General features: G+C 41.7%; 1 protein-coding gene across 5 annotated transcripts in view; it reads right to left on the bottom strand.

Moving 5' to 3' along the window:
• Nucleotides 1–25,666, bottom strand: part of FBXW7 (F-box and WD repeat domain containing 7) — a 111,338-nt gene that overhangs the window by 71,836 nt on the left and 13,836 nt on the right. For all 5 annotated transcript variants that reach the window (XM_072121323.1, XM_072121255.1, XM_072121264.1 and 2 more), the window contains exon 3: nt 1,139–1,702. In XM_072121323.1, coding sequence (XP_071977424.1) covers nt 1,139–1,633 — 495 coding nt within the window. In that variant the 5' untranslated portion in view covers nt 1,634–1,702. The remainder of the gene's footprint in view (nt 1–1,138; nt 1,703–25,666) is intronic.

The raw sequence follows: 25,666 nt of genomic DNA, 5'->3' as shown, positions 1-25,666 counted from the left end.
TGACACAAAATATTATGTTACATCATTTACTAAAGATCTCTAGAGGCTATAAATCAAGTGTCCCGATGTAAAAAATGATAAAAAGAGCAGCAGAAACACCCTCAGAGCATTGTCATAAGGGCATAGACAGAAGTATTAGCCACCAAACAGGCAAAAACAAAGGCAGTTTTAATATAAGGCAAGTCTCCACAGTTTTTATCAAAAACACCGTTGTATCTGCAGAACTACTGCACATTAATAGCGCACAGTTTTCAGATGTCCCACATGAACCCTAAAGTCTTCAGGTGTCGGTACAATTAAAATTGTTGCCTTCATGAGAGGCCGAGGTGTAACTTTGTTTGTGATGTAAACCCTACCTGAGCAAGTTATACAGAGCTCCTGTAAAAACGACATACCAAAAGCTGTAAAATTGCAATATACTTCATTAAAGGGGTTGTCCAGCCTTTTGCTGGTCATATTTAAATCAATATAAGATTAGAGTGTGTGTGGTGCTGACGCCCACCAAACAGCCCCTCTTAGCAGCTACTAACACCCAAAAAACAAAAAAATTAGAAGGCTCCAAATCAAAGTAAAGTGCCCATATCGCACTAGCTAACCTCCACCATGCTGGATATAAATGGAGCTGCAGTACCCCAGCATAGCCACTACACAGTGGATGGAGCCATGTACTATTGGCTCCTTCAGTGTGTAGTTTTGGTACAGATAGTTGAGGAGTGAAGCTAAACAGTGCTGGGTGTCCATGGTATCTGAAGCAGAATATCAACAAACACTGGACAAACCCTTTAAATGAATCTGTTGCTTTTCAGAGATGCATTTATCAATGCACTGCTCTATGCCTATATAGATGGGCAAAAGGTCAGCATGTGCCATGCGCCTATACCACACCATTTCTCATTGGATGTAATAAGCTTTACAAAGGCAACAAGTAGAACCATCTGAACAGCTAAAAAAACTTTTGCGCCACCAAATGTACCGAAATCCCTCACCCAGTATCAAATGTAAACTCTTCAAAAACAAAAATAACACCAACTACTTGTTATTGAAAAACACGTTAAAAAACCATGTTAAATTAATGAGATGAAAATGCGCTCACAAGTATAAATAATACAGATTTAGGTAGGAGATTTCCGACACTCACCTTTGTCTTTGTTTGGAAAGGATTGGGTTTTGGAAGGGAAATGTCCATTATACTATTGGAATTGGGAATATCGCTGGAGTTTCTATGTTCATCCTCCCTACTGCTGTCATCAGACGGATCAAAGTCATCACTGTCCTGGTCCATCTCCTCCTCATCCTCATCATCACAAACATGTTCCTCATCCTCGTCCTCATCCTCCTGCTGCTCACAGTCCTCCGGATGGTCTTCGGACTCATGATCCGCTAGGATACAGCTGTTGTTGTTCTCTTCCACATGTCCGCCAGGGAGGTCGTTCCTCTCCACACTTCCAGGACCGTCCACCTCTCCATTCACCACGTTGTGCTCTTCCCCCTGCTGTCTCGAATGCTGCTGTTCCTCCTCCTCCTCGACTCTGTTCATTTGCTCCTCATCGGCTTGGCTGGAAGAAGCATTACCTCGCACAGAACTGCCAGTACGCCGCCTCTTGCTGCCCACAGACAGCAGTTCCTGATTCATTTCCAAAAGCCAGCTTGCTACTTCATGGACGTTCACTAGACTGTACGAAGGGGCAAATGTCTTCACATTCTGCCAAAACAAAATTTAAAAAATAGTCAATATAAAGTTTATGTAGTAAAATGTCCTGTCAACTCAAAAGTACTAGGACACATTTGGACAATTTCATTAGTTGAGCCCCTTTCTACAAGTAAAAGGTCAAGCAGACAGTACCCAATCAATAACTTTAGGTATTACTTCCTTGCCTGATCAAAATACAACATAATGATATTTCCAACTTCTATGGCCAGGCAACGAGGCCCTAATACAGAGACTCATCAGATATGCCCAGAAGATGCACTACAATCTTATCAAGACTACATACACTGCCAAAATTAAAGTATTGGACCATAAAGAGAAGGTCTCATAGGAGAACTACTGATGGGCAAGGAGTGGTTTATAAGCGAGGCATCGGGGAAGTGTCCTCATCTAGCAATACTAACAATGCACAAATATCTTGGCTGCCCTCATACCTACAATTATGCTAATAAACAGCCCGCAATAAATGGCCACATATGGCATTGCTTAACTGACCCTTTATATGGAAATTACCATATCCTGCCAGGGGTTCACAGCTAAGTAAAATATTTCAATCGTTTACTACCTAAAATAGTAACATCTCTGACGTCCTTCCTTGAGCAAGCTGAAAAATCTGGGAAAAGTGCAGTAAGGCAGAGCACATTCCTAGAATTCTAGGTCCGCATTAGACTATCCTACCTAAACATGACCGATCCTAGACTCTACTACTACTGTATTACCAATATTCATGAAATCTCATACCAACAGGACACAGGGAGTACATAGAAATAGATTATTTGTATGTAGAGAAAAGAAAGCAACAAGGAGTCACAACAAATCAGAAGTAATTGACAATAAAAATAAAAAGTCTATTCTCTTCATTTGCATTAGTAGTACACAAAATATAAATTAGAATAAAAACTAAAACAAATAAAAAAGTGGGGGCCTCCCAAACCTAGTCAGCAGTTACAGTATACCCAATCTCATAGGACAGAGTTGCATGTCAATATGTAACTATATGACATAACGTTGTCCAGCTACTAAAACAGATCCGATTATAATGAATGGCATGACCCCCCCCCAAATCATAATAATGCCACCCTTCGTAACCTGTAGAATAGGGCCTTGTTCTCACTAATTGAAGGAGTGTCATAAAGAGCATGCATTATGCCTCTCTATTCAACTGTAAGGGAGTGTTGGAAATTGCTGGGCACAGCCCTCAGATATCACTGGCAGTTCCATTCCCTATGGGAGTTCCAGATATAAACAAGTGTTGTTCTCTGAAATTTCAGACACTACCATACAATTTAACAAATCTACAGGAAGCATGCCTGTCATACTATCCGCCGTTCTCTGGATTACTAGGGTAACCAGCAGTCATCACCTATCTGCTGCTTACCCTCTATCCTGTGGATAGGGATTAACTGGCTGCTCTCTTCATCTAGGGATCTGTCTAGTGATCTCGTCATCACAGAGCTCTCCAGTGATCAGCAAGTTAGCATCCTGTAGATAGAGGTTTACTTGTAAGTTGCTAGAGGACCCCTTTAAGTAGCTGGTAAAACCCAACTGGAGGGAATCTGTCACATATCTGATCTACAGGCAGACTGTTATCTTGCAGGAGGACCTGAGTATTAGTTTTGTAAGTAAAGTTTCATTATGATGTGCCATTTCTATGCCCAAGAGTAAAATGGATGGTCCTATAGGTCAGAGGTGGCGAACCTATGGCACGGGTGCCAGAGGTGGCACACAGATCCCTCTCTGTGGGCACCCAAACCATGTACCCAGCACAGAGTTCACCAAACAAACTCAAAGAATCCTCCTGCAGTCCCAGGAGACTCTACTTGGGACTAATTGTCTACTTGGGACTGTTAATAGTTGTGTAAAGGGCTGCCTTATTTTTGGAGCTCCTTGTGCTGGCCCCACATTTCTTCCTTGTACAGGGGGAAGCTACAATGATAGTCCAAATTTGCCTTTCTTCTTTCAACTGTATTGGTGTCGTCAAGAGGCCAAAATGATTGAAAGTTGTGGCAGGACAGCAAGTAATAACTTACTACTCAAACTACTTTGATGGCACTTAGTAATAGATAATTGGGTTTTGGTTGAAATTTGGGCACTTGGTATATAAAAAGGTTTGCCATCACTGCTATAGGTGATTGACAGATTTACTGTAAACTCATACAAGGGGGTTTGTACTACTGATAGGACATCACACTGAACTCATAAGCATAGCATAGAAATTAAGAAATAGCAATTAACACTGAATTTCTCCCTTCAAAGCTCAACCTGCTTTATAACATTCTGCCTGAAAACCAGACACGAGATTCAATGTGAAAGGTTCCATTTAAGCAGCTAGAGAGGACATCAAATTATTTTCTAAAATATTATTAATAGCAAATTTCTAAAGTCACACAGGAATTGTGTGAGCATACACCCCCATACCTGCCGTCATCTGCAGGGCAAGCACAGGGAAATCCAAGGCTCCTCTAGGTTTCTGTGCGGATCAGTAAATAAGATGATATACTCGCTATTTATGCAGAATGCTAATAAAAAATTGACAGTAACTTATTTGTATTCACTCAGTATTGAAAAGATCACAGATATGGAGCCAGCGTTAGTCAATGGAGCCATTCACATGGCTGTACTTGTATACTGTTCTCACTTCTCAGGACACAGAGGCCGCATATGATGGCTGTACCCTCCACATACATCTGAAGTCTAGAAAATCCCAAACCCAATATACAGATACAGTACATTTCTATCTGCAACAAAGGAGGAAACACAAATAGGACACCAGGAAATAATAGAATGAAGGGGTTGTCAGTAATGTAATAACATATATCAAAAGACCTAACAATCTATGTTCAGGCAGGGAAATACCGGCCATGTGTGAGGTCACAACGATAGATGGGCTAACCCAATTTGACACCATGCTACCCATAAGTCCAGAACTACCACCAGTCTACTGTCCCATACACACAGCATCATGTGATCACAGTACTTCCAAGGTTTAGGGCACAAGTCTGTCCCTCTCCATCAAACCTAAACCACCACTATTGACCTATATACAATAAAAAGGAGATGTGGAAAAGTACTTGGACAAGTGCCGGCCTGGTAGGGCTATTGTACTATTGTGGTATGGATTTCCAAATAGAAACCAGTAGCAGATCAAAGCAGATTTTGACATGGATTCTATGTAGATTTGCTTTGAAAACCCCAGAAATGTAAGTCTGGAAACTAAATAATTTTTGTTGCAACTAAAGACATATTTTTAGACCCCTTCCAGCTTTTCCACTGAAATCTAATTCCCAAATGTGAGTTCAATGACATAAGCAGTGTGCTGGGTTATTACAGATCACATTCCAGAAGCTGGATGAGCAGTAACAAGCAGGAGTCATGTAGGGGATGAATGAAGGCAGAAGGGGCTGGCAGGTGCTTCACACCCTTCATAACCTAAAAATAAGGCCCCATAGAATAAGACCTCCAAACAGTGTCATGGGAGTGGAATTCAGGAAGGAAGCGTGCCTACAGAACCCAACAGAAGTCCACAGAATACGGGACGTCCCTGGCTGCCAGCGGGTCTGGGGAGGTGCTGCACCTCTGGACAGAAAGGGGAAGGTTTACCAGAGTAAATACAATATATAATATTTGGGTGACCCTATAATGATATTGCACTTACCCTGGCAAATTTTATTTTGTGTGTCTAACCCCTTTAATAACCAACAAATAAAAAGGAAAGGGGTCAATTTATCTTTATAAACTAAAGATATAACTGTGAGAGAATGTATACGGGGATGATAATGTGAAGCGGAGTACAAAGCTCCCCTGGCTGCCCAAGCTGACAGAATTAAAATCGGCAGTACACAGGCAAAACCAGGAACCCATTTAAACAGGGGAAAATTGGGTCTAAATGTTATAGTGATTCGTAGGGGTACACAGAGCTTAGCCAGCCTCTCCACCCTTAACTTACCAGCTATCCATTGCCCATCCATTCTCTATACCCAATTTTTCTGCGACTTATTTTGGATCTGCTAGACAGATCTATTATAGGTATAATAGTAAATGTGTGCCAGCTAACATACACACACACACACACACACACACACGGTTTCTGTGCTGGAATAGACAAATAGTGCTACAATATAGATCTGTAGAACTACTGAAGACTGACCACAAAGCTGTGTAGCCATACACTATGCCAGTGCTGGTAAACCTATGGCACAGCTGCATAGGTGGCACTTAGAGCATTCTCTATGTGCACCCAGGCTGTCACCCCCGTATAGAGTTCATAGGACTCTTTGTTGCCTCTTGTTCCTTCTCTAGGGCCTGTACCGTATATACTCGTGTATAAGCAGAGTTTTTCAGCACAAAAAATGTGCTGAAAAACGTCCCCTCTGCTTATACACAAGTCAATGCAGAGTAAAAAAATAGTTAAAAAGTAATAAATGTATATACTCACCGTCCGGTGGCCCCGATGTGCAGCGCTGCTCCCCCGTTGTCCGCGCGGCTCGTCTTCTTGCTTCCGCGCCTGTCATACTATGCGCCTGCCGGCCGGGGGAGAGCACTGGCGGCGCCCAGCAGGAGAAAGGCACGGAAACAAGAAGAGGAGCAGCGCTGCACATCGGGGCCACCGGAGGGTGAGTATATAAGTTTTTTTTTTTTTTTTTTAATGGTGGACAGCGCTGTATACTACCGGGGGCAGGCTGGGCAGCGCTGTATACTACCGGGGGCAGGCTGGGCAGCGCTGTATACTACCGGGGGCAGGCTGGGCAGCGCTGTATACTACCGGGGGCAGGCTGGGCAGCGCTGTATACTACCGGGGGCAGGCTGGGCAGCGCTGTATACTACCGGGGGCAGGCTGGGCAGCGCTGTATACTACCGGGGGCAGGCTGGGCAGCGCTGTATACTACCGGGGGCAGGCTGTGCAGCGCTGTATTCTACCGGGGGCAGGCTGTGCAGCGCTGTATTCTACCGGGGGCAGGCTGTGCAGGCTTTATACTACAGGGGGCAAGCTGGTCAGGCTGTATACTACAGGGGGCAAGCTGGTCAGGCTGTATACTACAGGGGGCAAGCTGGTCAGGCTGTATACTACAGGGGGCAAGCTGGGCAGGCTGTATACTACAGGGGGAAAGCTGGGCAGGCTGTATACTACATTGGGCAGGCTGTATACTACAGGGGGGTGGCTGGCTATATACTGGGGGGGGGGGTCTGTGACCAATGCATTTCCCACCCTCGGCTTATACTCGAGTCAATAGGTTTTCCCAGTTTTTGGTGGTAAAATTAGGGGTCTCGGCTTATACTTGGGTCGGCTTATACTCTAGTATATACGGTAATTCTCCCTGTTCAGGGGATGTACTTTCTACTGTACAATAGGAGGCGGAGACAATAAGTTACTGGTTAATTTGCGGTGTCTGCGATAAATAATTGGGGTTCTGTGGCAGTTTAGGCACTCTCTCTCTCTCTCTCTCTCTCTCTCTCTGAAGGGTTCACCATAACTGAAGTATGCGGTGCTACCATGTACTGAAAGGCTACATTGTAACAACGCTGTGTAGCTCAGCAATCTGCAGAAATTAACACTTCAACAGGTCATGGATGAGCCGCCAGTGAAACAATGAAGATTAATGATTCAAAAATGGAGAGTGTGCTGCTATAGAGGAGCATCGCGCCAAAACTCACAACCAATAGGTGAAAATGAACTGTTTTTTTGTGGCAACTACTACCAGCCTTTTTGAGGATTCGCAGCAAAATTAACCCCTTAATTACGCTGCCTGTAATACTAATGACGGGGGATTTTTAGTGAATTTTTTACTTTATTTTTAGTTTTATTTGGGGCTAAAAGGGGGGGGGGGCATTTTCAAATTTTTTTCTTTCTTTGATAAGTTTTGAAATGACCCCCTGTGAGGGCTGATGTTGATCAGAGCTGTACTGGTTCTTCTTCAAAGTCATGTGAAAATGAGCAGAGAAGAGTCATCTTTTGCCTGAGAATAGTCAAGTTTTGAGGCTGCATTACATTAAAGGCAGTCCCAGGGTTACGTACAAGATAGGTACCGAAGGTTTGCTCTTAAGTTGAATTTGTATGTAAGTCGAAACTGTATATTTTATAATTGTAGTTTGAGGCAATTTTTTTTTTTTTTGCCGCAGTGACAATTGGAGTTTCAAACATTTTGGCTGTATTGGGACCAAGGGTTATCCATAAAGCTTCATTACAGAAACCTTACAGCTGATTATGGCACCCTGGGACCATAGTAAAGCATTCAGAGAGCTTCACCAGAGGTCACTGTAGGCAGAAGGGTCCGTCTTTAACTATGGGTCGTCTGCAAGTTGGGTGTCCTTAGGTAGGGGACTGCCTGTACTTCACACACCCCTATTTTGGGTTCTGTTGTACGTTTTTTAGATTGCATCAGGAATGTGGTTCTAAGATCTAAAAAAAACACCAATTACAGGCAGTTACAGACATAATTGGAAATGCAAGACACAAATAACAATCCAATTCCTATCCTTTTTTGTTTTTTCTAGCGGCCTGTATCTATGGTTCTGCAGACGCACAAGCCTGATGATCCGGTTCTTATCCTTAATATGACAACAAAAGCTTTAATCTTGATCTACTCGCTGGAGAATCCCATTTTTTATGTCTTCATGACACCAAAAGTACACGTCTAGGTACTATGGAACCTAAGACAGGTACATCTGAATTGACACTCCAAATGCAGCCTCAAAGTTGGATTCTTCTCAGCCAAATATGACTCATCTCCTCTCATTTTCACATGACTTTAGGGGAGTTTTTATTATTATTTTTTTTATAGCTAACCAGTTGAGATTTTACATAAAAGAAGGAATTCTAGAAAGGACATTTCATACCCTACTTGAGGGTGTTAGTGGTTTAATGGGGTCAAATGTGGTGAAAGTTCTGTATCCAAGGGCACTTAGAAGCGGTTTTACTTAATAATGTATATTACAAAGTTGACCATTATGAGTACTGGACTATCGTATTGGAGTATTAATTTCTAATTTGACATAAAACAAGCTTGCTTCCAATGTTTAGTTATGCTTTGAGTAACAATGTGAAAAGTTGCCTTGAAAGTCCATTCAACAGATCTCAGTCATGTGTGAAATTACAACACAGATATTATTGTAATAGTCAAATTGGTGATGTTCTACATCTCGTACTAGTCTATTTATCAAAATACCAAAAATCCTGAGTTACAGATGCACAACGACATCTCTCTATCTCACATACAGGTATTTGTGAATAATCCAATGCTGGCCAGAAGCGAGGGCCATTACATGACAAGCAGTATATTCTTCTGTTTCTTATAAACATATACCTGGCCATGTATTTAGGTCACTCTATAATATAGGCTGCCTATTCTTTAGTTTCCAAATCTGTCCGGATTTTGACTTTGTAATGAATAAAGTTGAGAAATATCTGTTTCCGCCACTAAAAGTACTCATCAAAGTCAAAATCCGGACAGGTTTGGAAACTCTAGAATAGGCAGCCCGAGGCATTACAAACAAAACATCTATTGCAGAAAAGCAAAAAAGTTCAACTAAAAGAGAAAACTTCTGTGGCTAAAACATCAGACGTTTCGCAACTTAATAACATGCACCTACAATCAAACACATAAACGGTTAACACGCCTGGAGCAATTATACAGCGCTCCACAGATACATATGTACGAAATTATTTTTAGTAACCAGGGTTATCACTCTAACCTATAGCTTATAATTTCTCAACACTTTCCACTTGGATCAGTCTTGTATTGTATTTAAAAGGGGTTGGCAGATGATAGACATGGCTTATTTCTTCCAAAAACAGCACCATTTCCATTGAGCTGAGCTGCAATACCGGCACAATCCATGGTCAGCTGTGGCGCTGTTTTTGGAAGAAATCGGGCATATCTATCATCCGCCTAACAACTATTAAGAGGCTGTTCCACAGCGTGGCCCCTGCCATCTTGGGTCGGATCTGTTTGCATGGCAGCCTGGAGTTTGCATGTCATTTGGAAGTTTCTATATATGTTCTTCATATACTGCAACTGCATAAAAATATAAACAAATAAAACCCTTAACATGTTAATCATCATTGTGTCACAAAAGCCACAAACTATCAACATTTAAAATCGGTAATTTATGGCAGTGAACCCCGTAATGAAAAATCGTGCGTAAATAACCGAAATGTTACTTTTTTTGCCATGAGCCAAAATATTTTACAAAAAGTAATCAAAAGGTCATACAATCAAAAGGTCATACACCTATGAAGAGGTGAGGGGTTTTTACATGTCCCATGTGTATGCCAAGGAAATCTCCTATCGTACACCATAAATATGTTGACAGATAAACTTTTTGTCTGTCTGGCCAGTATACCTCAGCATAGAGTTGTAGACGCAGAAGAGAACAGCATAGTACTACGCTATTTCATCCTTCTCGCCGTGTCTGTCTGAAGGAGGCCATAACAGTTTATGGGAGCAGATGCCGAGCCTTAGGTGTTCTCCAGTGATGTAACTCTGCATATAAGGAAAGTTACATCATAAGGGGGGACAACCAGTAAGTTACTGCTGCCGATACTGGCTCCTTTACCGACTTTCAGAAGGCGAGGGGCAGCGTATGCTTATACACTGGGAAATTGCAAGCATACATCAGGAATATACCATACATATACAGTGAATGAGGCATGAACACAACCCTAACAATACATGTACACTCACTGGACTACCGGTTTTATCGCTTTTGTGTTTTACACTGGCAACAAGCTCTGCCATCCTTGGCAGCACTAGACTGTTGTTGGGCCTGGGCTCACAGGCCGACAGAAGCCATCTGTAGTTATCTCCCGACTGCCAACCAGTCCAATAATAATCAGAATAATAATAAGAAGAATACAAGCCTCCCAACAGGAGAAGCTCTAACCTAGCAGGACAGCCCCATTCTCCTCCACCAGTATGTAAAATGTTTTTTTTGTGTGTGTTTCCTGCACGTCAGGCAGCTGAGAGAAAGAAATATTGAAAGCGTGCTGCTGGGAGCTCCACAATCCCATAATTACAGCGTGTCACAGATGCACTTTCTGTGGATAGGTACACAATTACACATTCTGGCGCAGAGAGCCGGCTGAACAAGAGCCGTGATTGCAGAGTTTTCTAAGGATACCCACGGATGGTATAATAACTACAGCTCACGGGTCTATGGAGGTGGGTAGGAGAGGACACATACACACGAAATAGCTTTCCCTTGTGGGTGGAAAAACCTCATTCTATAGAATATCAGGGGAAAGTAATATCACAAACAGCAAAATGCATCTGCACTCAGAGAAACATGGATTGTAAGCTCTTGGGAACAGGGCCCTCACTCCTTTCATATCACTATTGTTTCTATTAAATGGGGATATTCCATATACTTGGTGCCTGATATACAAGGTGGGGGAGATCTGTGTTGGATGCTCAATGGCAACTTCTACTTCAAATCATTGTTGAACACAGAACTTTTTCTTCTGGTAAAATAAATGACAGTACAACTCAAGCCCAATGGACCCCTGTATAGTCAATGGGGTCTTTTGAGCCCTGCCAATGATCATTATTTCCCACTATTAAACTGTCCTTCTGCTAAACGAAGCAGAATCATGGAAATACCCAACTGAGGTGTGAACAGAATAATATGTATCAATTACAGCAAGATGACAATAGCTATCCCATAACCCATGCTGCCATTCACACCGCTGCAGATCTCATCAGATTACTTTTCCACATGTGGATTTCTAGGACATCAAACCACAATCAATGGCAGAAATCTGAAAGATGGAAGAATCCACCACCTGTATTTTTTTTTTTTTTAAATCCAAATTTTTTTATTGAACATTTTTCATTTTACAAACACACAGAAACAAAAACAACCCCCCTCCCTTCAAGAACCGTAAAGCATGAAAGAATACATTGTGGTACATAATGCGAAACAGATAGCAACTTGTGAGAGTACACTGAGGGCTGCATATCCTCATTACATATATAGTAAACTGAGCTTACAATAGCCAATATATGTTCACCACCTGTACTTCTAGCTAGAAGCCCTGCCTGTGCCGGGGCTAATAAGAAATCGAGAGCCACATGTGGTTTTATACATTATGTACAGGCATAAAGGCATGGAGCCACATTGAAAGCCCAATTTACTAGAAGCGCAGGAAAAACTACATACCATCATGCTAAAATTGGTTACAATGTATGGTCAAGTCAAGTTTAGACATCTCAATGCGACATGAGCAACATGGTTTAGACATTTCTGCAGACCTGTTGTACAGACTGACTACTACAAAAGTTTCCTAGACAATTGTGAAATACTAGAAAAATTGTCACAAATGCTGCAAAGTATAATGGGGTTATCCACGACCACTTACTTGCCCAAATCTTGGACTACCTTTCATGAACGAAGCAAACCAAGAAGAGCGTGTTTAATAAATGAGAACACACAAGGTGCTAACCTGCAGCTGTATACCGAGGACTTATTGCTTGTTATTTATACAGTGCAGCAGGGTACACAATATTCTTTAGGAGGGACTCGGGCCAAGCTTCTAGGAATAACTTCACGTGTCAGCTGCTAAATGGGTTCAAATTTTGAAATAATAATAAAAAAAATTTTAAATATAAAATTATCAATGAATTCTTATATAGAAAGCTTTAAATACTGAGATGTCCTCAGAAGACCTCCTACCCCACAGAAGGACCTCAAGCGACAGCTACATAAACCTCCATTAGAGAGCGCACTCTTTCCATTAGAGAGCGCTATTGCATCTTTGGGCTGCCAGTAAATGAAGGTTCCTATTACAAAATCAATGGCTGCAGAGCGGAATGGAGCTACAAGCCTGATGATGGGCATATGATATTGGATACTTTCCACAAGGTCAAGACAACTACCCCTGAGCGGCAACCTTGCTCCCACAAGATCGCATACTGTTAAATCTAAGTAAAGACCAACTTGGAGCTTTATCATCAGTATAAGAAATCTAGAGGGTTACCTTTGGCTGGCTAAGGCATTCGAAGGAGAGTCTCTGCAAAGGGTCTGATGGATAGCTGCAAGAAAGCAAATCGGAGCAGCAGGTCGAGCGGCCCAGCCTCTTCATTAAAGAAGAAATGATGCTGCAGCCACAGCCACACATTGAATTGCTCAGGAGACGAGTTCTTTCCTTAGGAAATAACCACAGCTATTGTCCCACATGCACTCACAGCTAGCCGGCTGCCTCATTACGTAGCTCCCTGGCTGAAATTAACACTGATCAATAGAAGGAAAAAAATGGAAAAAGAGAAAAAAAAAAGCGTGTTCACTATAGTGCTTTCTAAGCGTGCACGGCGACGATCCTCACTTCAGGGTCAGGGTTACCCATGCATAAGGTAAGGCTTTTTGTAGTAGTGGTGTACATGGTAAACACAGCAGGTATCCTAAACTGCTCTCTCGCAGATGTCACAGCTCTGCAACCTATCCAACCTGTTTCCCCTTTGGTTATGGTTCCTTTTACGCCACAGCCAACGGGAATCGGCCACACCCCTGTCAGATGTCCCCAAGTAGCCTGAATTGCTGCTTACACTGCCTTCTGTAGCCAGAAGACAGGGAATGGCTTACTCCATGTGTTCATCTGCTTGCCAATCACAGCAATTGACCTTTCCTGACACCGGTGCTCAGAAGGGACTTGCCAATTACACGGAGCGAGCGTGATCCCGGGGCTCTCTCTCCACTGAGCCGCACATCAATCTGCAGCAATAATTTGGCAAGTACTGATTCTGCTTCAGTAGCTGCTACACATCAATACCAATACGCAAGCACACAGGCAGCCCTCACAATACACTACAATCATGCCTTACCTGTCACGCTGCCATTTAAAGGTGTACATCACACAGCACTCAAGCCCAAGTCACACAGAAAAACTGCCCTTTAATATTTGCATCCAAAATAATAAAAACCGGAATTTGTGCATCGCATATAAAAAGAATGTGAAAACGGCCAAAATAAATTCACTGTGATTTGATCCCAGCACATTGCAAGACATCCCCCTCCTTCCATCACCTTGCTGTGCCCTTTTCATATTAAAATGTGATCTCATTTCTGTCTTCAGTGGAGCTACAGCCGGGGCAGGCAGAGGTAATGAAGGACTGGAGCTCTCTGCTAGCAAACAAGCACAATAATGCAGTAACCTTTTACTCGCCTGCTGGAGGTACTGTCTGCCACCGCTGCACACAATCTTAAATCGTCATTCATCTGCAGATGCAATTCAGCTGCTTTTTGCCAAGGACTTGGGTTTTTTTTCTCTCCCTCGCTTCCCTGAGCTGCTCGAGGAAAGTGCCGAATGTGTGGAAAATTTAAAGTAATACCAGGTGAAATAACTTAGATATGAGGAGACACAGGGGCAGCAGCTGGCGTCATTCTGATCGGAAAGGTTTATGTCGGGCACATTACACTGTGGAGCAGAGAGGTTTACTATTTTGTACTGGAGAACCACTGGAAACATGGTGGAAGAGGGGAAAGGGTCACATATCCCACCGTATCCTTACAGGATAACCCCACATCCACTAAATAGCTTGTGAGAGAAAGACATCATTGTACAAGATATACATCTGTATGTAGGTGTGTTTGTTATATGTATATTATACACAAACACACAAAGCATATAAATGCAGCGAATATTAGATACATGTCACAGATTTACCCCAACTTACATGTATATTAAAAATTCTTTGAAAGAAAAAGCACAATTCTCATTCAACTCTTTCTAACAAACGTTCACAAAAATTGGACTGCTAGTAAGGTCTGACAGCCGTAACGAAAAACCATATCCACAACTTGTCCTCACATAACACCAGACATTATGCTCAAGTACAATTACATCAAATCCCCATAGAATTGAAGAATAAATGTCATACTGTGCTCAAAATATATAGATATTATATATATATATATATATATACATACATAGTGGGTTCGCAAAGTATCCAGAACCCTTTAAATTTTTCACTCTATATTTCATCGGTGATTGTCAAGAACAAAATAGTTTGGTTTCATTTGCTGTATTAGTGTACACTCTGCCCCCATCTTGACAGAAAAAAATGAAATGTAGATATTTTTGCCAATTAATTAAACAAGAAAACTGAAATATCACATGGTCCTCAGTATTCAGACCCTTTGCTCAGTAGTGGGTAGAAGCTCCTTTTGAGCTACTGCAGCCATGAATCTTCTTGGGAATGATGCAGTTTTTCACACCTGGATATGTGAATCCTCTGCCTCTTCCTTGCAGATCCTCTCCTGTTCCCTCAGGTTGGATGGTAAACATTGGTGGAAGCCATTTTCAAGTCTCTCCAGAGATGTTCAATTGGGTTTAGGTTAGGGCTCTGGCTGGGCCAGTAAACCATGGCCACAGTTGTTCTGAAGCAAATGCTTTGTTATTTTAGTTGTGTGCTTAGTTGTGTGCATTATCTTGTTGGAAGGTGAACCTTTGGCTCAGTCTGAGGTCCAGAGCACTCTAAGAGGTTTTCATCATGATTTTTCTGTATTTGGCTTCATTCATCTATCCTTCAAATTGCAACCAGCTGTCCTGTCCTTGCCCCCATAGCATGATGCTGCCACCACCATGTTGCAAAGGTAAAAACAAAAAGTTGTGGCTGTCTCAAATGTCTGGCATTTAAGGAGTATGGAGGCAACTGTTCTCTTAGGAAACTTGAGTTCTGCAGAAATTCTTGTGTAACTTTGACCAGTTCGGTGCCTTGCCATAATTTTGTCTCGGGGATCCATGGGCAGTGCCTTAGACCTCATGATTCTCATGTCATCTGACATGCACTATGAGCCGTGAGGCCCTATGTAGTAGACAGATGTGTGCCTTTCTAATCAAGGCCAAGATGTTCAAAGGACAACTGTAGAGTATGAAAAACTTTTGCCAAGCTCTGCATAAAGCTAAAATAAGCAATTATCTAATTTACAATCATTAGCTTTCTGAAGCTGTTTGTCAGCAAGCAGCTAGCAGTGACTTTATTCCTCTGGCTGTCTTTGTTTGGTTGGTTGCCATGGGAATCCGTATATAGACGGAAGAGAGGAAGGAAGGAGGGGTGTTATTGGGAGGGGTTACTAGTACATGCATGCTTCATCAGTAGCTGCTGGGTGCAGGAGAATCTCTGTCCTGGCAGCATGTAAAAAAAAAAGAAAAAAACTCCAGGACCTGGAGTAATGTCATAAGCATGTGACTTATTACATGCTTCAGGCCATCCAATTACATATCAGGAATGGCATGTATTAGAGCGGTTTGTTTTTAAAAGTTTGCATATAGTAGGTGAATTAATTTTTTTTTTTAAAGTCTTTTAGGGTGGGGCTATCTATATGTTTGTACAAATACTGTGATGCTGCCATATGTTCATGCCTATGTAGGCATTTTATAGTGTAGATGGACATGTTTTAATATATCTTTTTCTTAATGGTGTAGCAGATTACTGTATGAACATTTCTTACTATGATGCAGAGCTCCAGTGTTCTGTGCTGTCAGCTCTGTATCTTCCCTGCCTTGCTCTTCACTAGATCTCTGTACAAGCAGTGACACTGTCACATGAATGCCATCACGGCTTTGGCCTCATTGCCCATTGCTGATGTGACAACCAGGAAGCCCCACCCACTTCAGGAGAAGCGGAGAAGATTTTACAGATAGATATATTAGGCTATTACCCCTTATTTCAGCATAGGAAGCAGCCAGACGCAGGATACAGTTGGTGTTTTTGTCTCTCCAGGCAATGTAAAACTATTTTTTGTCACGCAACTTTACAGTTACGGTTTAAACACAGCTGACTCTAAAGAAGGAGTAGAACCATCTCAAGGAGGATCAGAAGGAAATGAACAGCATGCGAGTTAAAAAGAAATATCACACGGTGTGACACTCATGTTTTTCTTGTTTAATAAATTGCATCCCAACAGACATGTAGATATTTTTGCCAGAGTGTACATTAATGAGAAAAAACGAACATTGGCTGCCATGAAACACAGAATGAAAAATTTAACGGGGTCTGAATACTTTCTGTACCCACTGTTATATATATATATATATATACACACACACACACACACTTTTTCTTAAAAAATAGCAACCAGAACTTTTTTCTTTAGGTATGTGTGTATTTCTTGCTGTTCATTTGATCCAAGGACAATTCTGGATGCTTATGTTACACAACAAACAAGCGGAGAGTTAATGTAGGTTATAGTCCATGAGGCATTGAGTAACTACAACAAACAGCTATATTTTCTGATCCCAATACACATGCACCTTCTAGAATCCTCGAGAACTATCTATCAACGGCACTCTCCTTCCATAAACATCTGCAATGGGGAAATTCAAGATTTGTGGGGCCTTAATATTAAAACCTCCTATTTTACTCTCAAAGCAATTACACACAGCCATTCTATACATGTCTATGGAGATGAATGCAGATAGATTCAGTGGTGGCGCATCTACATGGCCACCACTCCATGAGGAGGATGGTAAAAAAAAAAAAAAAAATTGTGATATGTGAATATGTATGACTATACATGCAGTCCCCAGGTTACGTACAAGATAGGGTCCATGGGTTTGTTCTCAAGTTGAATTTGTATGCAAGTTGAAACTGTATATTTTATAATTGTAGCTTTAGACAAATTTTTTTTTTGCCCCAGGGACAACTGGAGTTCCTAAATTTTTGGCTGTAATGGGAACAAGGATTATCAATAAAGCTTCATTACAGACATTTTACAACTGATCATTGCAGTCTGGGACTATAGTAAACCATAAAGCAAGCTTCACCAGAGGTCACAGGGTGCAGAGGGGTCCGTCTTTAACTAGGGGTCGTTGGTAAGTCGGGTGTCCTTAAGTAGGGGACCGTCTGTACTGCCGTGTGTGTGCGCCATACTATACTATAAAGTACAACACTCCATGTTGAGAACAAGGATATATCCTATTACAGTATTTTTCGGATTATGAGGCGCACCGAATTTTAAGGCGCTCCATCAATAAATGCCTGCTAAAACATCTAGGTTCATATATAAGGCGCATCAGATTATAAGGCGCACCTGATTATAAGGATGAATGACCAGCAGGTGGCAGACCTAGGCACAGTTCAAGGCAGCTGTTGTCTGTAAGTACGGCTCATAACAAGGTGCACTGGACTACAAGGTGCACCTTTGATTTCTGAGAAAATCAAAGGTTTTTTTGTGCGCCTTATAGTCTGAAAAATACGGTACATCTAACTTCCTAGGCATGCCTGCACTCATTCACAGCTGTGACCACAGCTCCTTTCCTCTCGCTTTCTGGACAATTGACAAATATGACAATTTAAACTTTTAACTAAAAGTGTGCAATTGTGCTCTAAAATGTGTCGGCTGAGAGTGTGGAGCGCTCCTGGGGAAAAGTCTGCAGCAGGAAGGAAATAGAAAAGAGTCTGTCATCTATTATTTATAACCTGGATTCTGTGTGTCAGCTACTTTATTGTAATATTGATTAAGAGGATGTATATACATAGGGCTGATGATACATGGACCGGAGATACGTGCAACCCAAGAATCCAACACTTGGAAGCCTAGAATAATATGAAATCCTGACCTCCCCATCTCTCATAAGTACTTGGCTGAAATTCACAAATGTGAATAAAATAAAACCCCACAAGATAGGACAGTAGTGAAAAAAAGGACAAAAAAAAAAGCCATCAGAGCAATAAAAAAAAATGAAAAAATAAACAGGAGATGGGTTTGTGCTGGTAATCCTATATGTGTGGTGTGTAAAAGCGCAGAATAGAAGGAGATCTCAGCTTTAATGCTGTGAGATGTAGCTGTTCACTTCTCTAGGGAAATAAGCTCAGCTCCATTCATATGCCTTTCTATCATCACAGGGAATTATTATATTTCTTCTTCTTTGACCATGGAAATGAACTACGGGTAGTGAAATCCTTCAGCGAGATAAGAGTGTTCCTGAAAAGCTGCATATCTCTAGATCTCTAGGTAAAGGATCAGTCAATGCAAAACCACATTAAATGATGTAATCTTGTAGTAAATGGGGAATATCCCACATTATCGCACAACCATTGAGTTCCTTTAAAGGAGAACATAAGCAAGAGACCCTGAAGGTCAAAGATCACATGGCTGAGACCCGCAATCATCAGGTCATACAGATTGTCACAGGAGAGATGATGAACATACAAATCAATGTCCATCTACAGGATCAGAGGTGGTCCTGAGAGGTGGGAAATATTGAACCCCGCTCCTCCCCCACTGCACAATGACACTATGCCTTTAATTATTCACTAGACATCGGTAATCAGTCCGGACAGATACAGTCCTGCCAACGGAAGAAATCACAGAGTATCAATGGCGCTAAACATTAAAATTCACTCTATGGAGAGTATTACAAGATAATTGCCTTCTGCTATGAGAAGGGAGCTATCCCTGCCCGCAGCATTGTAACACTAGAGGACGTATGGTGTGCACCATCAATCAGACGGGTCCTGCCCCACTGCTCATCTATGCACAACATTCACCACCTGTGCCCTCACATACAGCAAATGAATGCCCGTGTGACCAGGGCACAAAGCAGCCAACACCTTCTGCGCTGGGAGGAAGAAAGTGGCATCTCACTTACATTAAAAAAATAAGAGGTTCTCTCTATATATGAATTAGTTAGTATAGGTTGTATGTAACAATATGAAACACATGCTTTGTAAGGATTAATCATATTCTACAGGTGGTTTCCTATGTATTACACATCAGGATGTGATCATTCTACCTGTGTATGTGAAACCTGAACAGAGGGACGTCTTCTAGTCCACAATCACAAAGGCACATGTACATGATAAATTATACATGACAGCTACAGTATCCAGGGGTTTTCTTTCCCTTGCCCTAAGTGTCTACATAGTATAAGAGTACAAGAGCTCCAGCTTCAAAAGGCAACATCCTGAAGCATTCAATGCGGGCTTATAAACTATATGGGGGAGATTTATCATCAGGGAGGATTTTGAGCAGTTGGATTTATAGTCTGGTATATGTGCAGTGTTAAATGCTGTGACTATGAGCTGTGTGCGCTCAATGCGAATAGGCCGCACCAGTCGGACATATGTGTAACATCTGCTCTATTTCCGCCTTTTTGCAATGTTTTTGCACAGGAAATTCTCAGATACCTCAAACATAAAATTGAGCAAAAACGTTAAAATTGTTCAAGTTTGAGATAAATCTCCACCCTGTAGTGGCAATGGACCCACATACACCACCTCCTGTGTGGTGTAGTTTAGGGATTAAATTTGCGTTCTTTTGAAAATTCTCAGTTGATAAATGTGGTGTTACACACTCTGTGGTGTATTTGTTCTGCCATTGTGTGACTTTAGAGTTGCAGTTTTTTCTCACAAAAAAAAAAAAATAAAAAATGTGTGAACATGTGTGGGTGTGTAAATATATATACAGATATACAGGGAGAGCAAAGGAGAGCAAAGGAGAGCAAAGGAGAGCAAAGGAGAGCAAAGGAGAGCAAAGGAGAGCAAAGGAGAGCAAAGGAGAGCAAAGAAGAGGAAAAATAACAGCCTCCACCACTCTCCTCCTTGCCAAAAATTTTCTTTTTTTTTAAAATACGACAATTTTCAGATACAAGTTATCTGACACTGGGTGAAAACTTGAACCTTATTACATCTGGCGATGAAACATTTCTTTTCAAAAGTGCTAATTGTACAGGCCCAAACCTCAGAAAACAGGTAGAGTAAGACACGGACAGTTGACCAAAACCAGAAACTGCAAAAAGAATCGAGGCCAGTAATGTAACCGATACTACATGTACTGTTAACACGTCCACGAGACTACTGGGAGATTGTTTCCCATTCATCCCGTATGGAAGACACTTTATTAAGCAGGTTTTTACAAGTCAGCAGGAGCCTTTGCATAGCTCCAGTAAACGTATTTATAGGCTGTGGTTACTGACTGAGCCGCAGGCTTGTCCATCGGATCACTCAGAACTAACCATTTACATCCCACCCAGACAATGTTTAGGTGGAAATACTTGGACTTGTACTTGTCACTTCCTTCTCATGTAGTAGAGGAACTTCCTCCTGTTGTGAAGCTGTGTAACAAAATGCCACGTTCTCACCTCCAGCTCTGAGCACATTCACTGCCCCCGCCACCTTATAGTGCATTGCAGTTTCCAATCTGTTTTTTAATGTTTATAATGATTGGCCACCATCATTCTGACTGAGAGAGACAACAAGGGAAACCCAAGTAAGCTTCACCAAGTGGGCAGCAGGTGCGGCATCTGCCAGGCTCTATGTAGGGGCAGTCTGTATAATAAGGAAGCATCAAATAAGATCTGAATTGTTTGCACAATGCTGTGAAAGTGAAAACGCTCTTCTCAGCCTGTGGTGATGTGTAGGATTACTGCATACACCTCACACAAGAATACAGCGCCAGGCACTGATCCAATCATACATATCTCTGCGGGGTGGAGGGATGGGTGAGGTCTCCATGTGGTTATATCACACAGGCTAGTGGGCTCTCAGCTTGGCTAATACAGATCGTATGATATCACTGATATCAGCAGAAACATATGGTCATTATGGCTTTGTTTACACGTGGCGTTAACATTGCGTTTATAAACTCAATACAACAGCTGAGGAGAGGAGATTTGGAAGGAGGCCCTGGATAACAAGTAAGAAGATTACCACAGTCATGGAGCCTGGACTTATGAAGGATTTTGATGGTAGATTTTATTTAAAAGCTAGTTTTACATAGCTGAAAAACAGATGCAAGAAAAACATCTCTCTAGTGGCTATTACTTTACAAGAGCATAAACACTTATTTCCGGCAGTATTATTTAAGAAGAACCAGACATACAATCTGTTACAAGTCACAGGCCAGAATTCTGCCATGTTCATGTAGCCTGAAGTAGAGACATGAGATATATAAACACTAGTGGGGATTCCCTGCACGCTCTTATGTACAGCACGTTTGTAACAGGGACTCCTTGCTTCACATACACCCATGATGAGTTCAGACCATGGAGCGGTGTCTGGAGCTGCATGTTACCATTGCTATCCATCAAAAACGTAATAAGGTCCTGAGATCTTGGCAGAAATAGATCAAAATAAACTCGGCAGATAGTACTTCATATAGCAGGTGCTACAACGTAACAGAATTTTGTACTCCACTGCAGTCAAGCTACAAAAGTGTGAACATCCTCATGGCTTCACGTCCCAAATAAGCACTACTGTTTATTCTGGAAACCTTAGGAAATGGGAGGAGCGGAGGTTATCACAAGAATAGCAAGTTCAGAAACAACAATGACATCCCAAGCGCTTGTTTGATTTCCTGTAACTTATTTCAATGAGCAACACAAAGAAAAATGGGCACATTCTTCTGAAAAAGGGGAAAAAAAAACAGTTTACATTTCTAATGTTTCGTTACAATTATTAGTGAAAATAAAAATATGAAAAAAAGGTAAAGATATTGATGACCTTTCCTCAGGTCATCCGCATAAGATCAAAGGGGCCACGCAAGGGGCTGTAGCAATGCATCCTATTGTGTTTGTTATGGTTATGCAGCTTTCTCATCAGTATCCTCACATGGAAAACCCCCTTTAAATAAACAACATATGGTCTATAGACATAGACTATGTCCACCTATTCAAACTCCCATAGTATACAGCTCCAATGCAGACTATATGTCTCCAAGGAAACAGACCGCAAACAAATTCAGTGAAGTATCACTCAGCAGTTTTGAAGTCTCGTACTTTCTGTCATTTGCCCCCTTTTCATTGTGCTACCATGTATTTAATAGGCTAGCCACAGGACTGTGACTGCAGGATCAGCTGCGCAGTCTGTTACCACAGAGACCCTGTTGCCGTGGAGATACAGGAGGCATAGTAGGAGCTGTGGAAAAAAAATAAATAAAAATGGCTATAATGTTTTTCATTAAAATCCAGCCTCATAAACCAGGGATACTCACTCATAGATCCAGGAAATGTGACTGTGGTAAAACTTATATTTGTTATCCATCCCCTTCCTTCTAAAATCAACTTTTAAAATTATGCTAAGGAGCCAGAAGGGCTCTGGAGAGAGGGAAGTTTCCAGAGCCCATCCATGCTGTAACTTCACAGGCTGTTAAAGTGTCTCTCCCCTCCCTATTCTTCTTCAGCACATCCCCCTCCCTCTGCCTGATTTAATCTCACACAGTGAAAGGGTAAGGAGTACTCCTGCACAGTGTAACAGTCTGTGAAGTATGGAGGCGAGTATATTTGTAAAATTGTAGAACAAATCATATCAAATATTTCCTAAAAGTGGACAATCCCTTTAAACATCTGACCAGGTGCTGCTTCTGCTCTTTGTAGCCCATATTAGTTTTTCTGGCTGCAGCCAAGTGCAGTAAACCCCGTAAGAAGACAGTAACTGGCTGCAGCAGTAGCAGATGTATACTGTCACATATGTACAGAAAATGTGCAGAGTTACTGGGGTACTAGGTTTTAGGGTACAAAAAGATTGGTGACTTTAGCTCATCCCCTGCTTTATCTTAACCTCTGTTTGGGGGACACATCTCTTAAATGAAAGCTTCTGGGCACAGAAAATCTGTGGCTGTGACCTAGTCCCATTAATAGACAGGTCCCAGGATAGCAGGAAATCAGCTACGTGCAGTTATACCAGATACGGTCATGGCAGCGAAGTCCAACACAATATACCTCTACACAATCTACAAAAGAGATCTTGCATCATGTGAAGTAGGTGTGGAGGGAAACAGAACAAATGCTTTACAGTGTACATTAGGACACGTCAGACCCAGATTGCACCAGCAACAAAACTCAACAGCTTCTCAGTAGCCAAAGAAAATGTTTTCAATTTTTTAGGTATTACTTGAGTTTGAATGATTGTATCTATCCCATATGACACTCTGCTAAGTCGCAGGAAAAGAAAATACAATGTTTGAGTGACATCTTTTTACATAGCTCTTCCTAGGAATATTACACAAGATCAAGAACATCTCTCGCATCTGACCTTACCTCAATCTAGGGTTTACAAAACTACTAGTCTATGCCCTCAACTCCCGCTTGGACTACTGCAACATTCTTCTCTGTGATCTCCCAGCTAACTCCAATCCATCCTTAAAGGGGTATTCTCGTCTGGACATTAACATTCAGTTTCATTAATCTGCCATGTATATACATTTCTTCAATTGGATGTTATTACATTTTTTTTTTTACCTGGGTGAAGATAATTTCTCATAAATGTAATCATACGGTCCCTTAGATATCCTTGGATATGACCACCTCTGCTGGAGGGATTGCCCAAAGAAACAAAAGGTTTTTGTGTATGAAATGTATGGGGAGTTACTGCATGTCCCACAGCCGTCCTGTGGTAATGATTGCTGAATCCAGGTGGTCAGGCAGGACTCAATAGCGCATGTCTGGCCACCGCTGCTAGAGTGTGGGGTTGTCGTATCCGAGGAAGCCATCTGGTTTCTAAGGGACAACATGGCTACATTTATGAGAAATTATCTTAACACAGGAACATTTATTTTTATAACATCCAATTGAAGAAATGTTTCCATGTGATAAATGAATTAAATTAAACGTGAATGCTCAGATGGGAATACCCCTTTAACTCTGCTACACGGCTAATACAGTCTCCTCGCTTCTCCCCTGCCAGTCTCTACACTGGTTACCCACGCGTAATCTCCGTACCTCACAGGACCATCCGCTCTTCTCACAACCGTCTACAGGACTTCTCCTGTACATCCCCCATATTCTGGGCTCTCTACCAAAATGTGTCAGAGTGTCCCTTCAAACGTTACCTGAAAACCCACCTCCTACTTGCATCATGTCCTAATGAAATGTCTGTGAATCCCTTGCATTCCCTGCATTAAATAAAGCGAGTGATGCATATTCACCATTTAGTAGGATCAGGATCCCCATTCACACGATTGATGGAGGTCATACTAGGCTAAGCTCCAACTAGACCGTCATCCTGTGGATAGTAAATAACAATTAAACATGGGGCTTTGCGGACGCCATTAGTGGCTATTGTGTATGGATGCTACTGTATGACACCCGTCCCCAGCCCCACTAAGGTTACGCTGGGAGTTTTTCCTTTTAACTGTCCACATAAGGCCATTACATAATTTGCTAGACACCGGGTACATCAGTAGCAACCAATCACTTGCAGCTAGCAATGTTCACTTCTCTAACTTACAGGGGGTGTGGAGTTGAACCGGAGAATGTACCGCACTATATAAGTATACAATGGGATCTGCTTGTTAGGATACTCCAGGAATTCTCCTGAGGTATCCTTAATACAGAGGGAACGAATCATCTCCCTAACATAACGCTTCTTGTCAGATATAACATTTACTAACGTCAGCAGTACATCTATTCTAAATGATATTAGCAATTATTAATACGGCTACAGGAAAGGCTTTTGGTGAATGTACTGCAGACACTATTGGAATAAGTGATGAGATGAAGGAGACTGGAGCTGAATAAATCCATGCACACTGCAGCGATAGGTCTGTTAATGCAAATCAGAGCACAAAGTCAGTGCCAGTGAAGTGTTATCTGCCGCACACACAGACTGCAGAAGCGCTGTGCCACACAACACATTATTTACATATCCATACACACTCCTAGCAAGAGCAGGGCACAGCTGGCAGGTATAATAATAATACAGAGCCTGCCGCCAGCACTTAACTGGTTAATGCCACCTTTATCATCTATACATATAAAAACCCATCACTATATAACCTAAATATACCTAATGTGCGTGAGCCAAAACCTTAAAAGGGGTCCTAAAAGGACATAAAGAGGAGGGAGCAAGATAAAATCCACTTATCAAACAGGAACACGAAGGACCACTGCGGAAAGATGCTTGTATCCTCGTCCATAAACACAGCTCTTTATGGACAAGAAACGCATGTATATTTCTAAAGATGTAATGTACTTATGACATTTGTTAAAAGGACATAAATTGCTATATAAGTAATCCCCCCCCTGAA

This window comes from Engystomops pustulosus, chromosome 1 (genome assembly GCF_040894005.1).
Source record: "Engystomops pustulosus chromosome 1, aEngPut4.maternal, whole genome shotgun sequence".
In the NCBI taxonomy this organism is placed as follows: Eukaryota; Metazoa; Chordata; class Amphibia; order Anura; family Leptodactylidae; genus Engystomops; species Engystomops pustulosus.
This window is presented reverse-complemented; position numbering and strand designations above follow the sequence as displayed.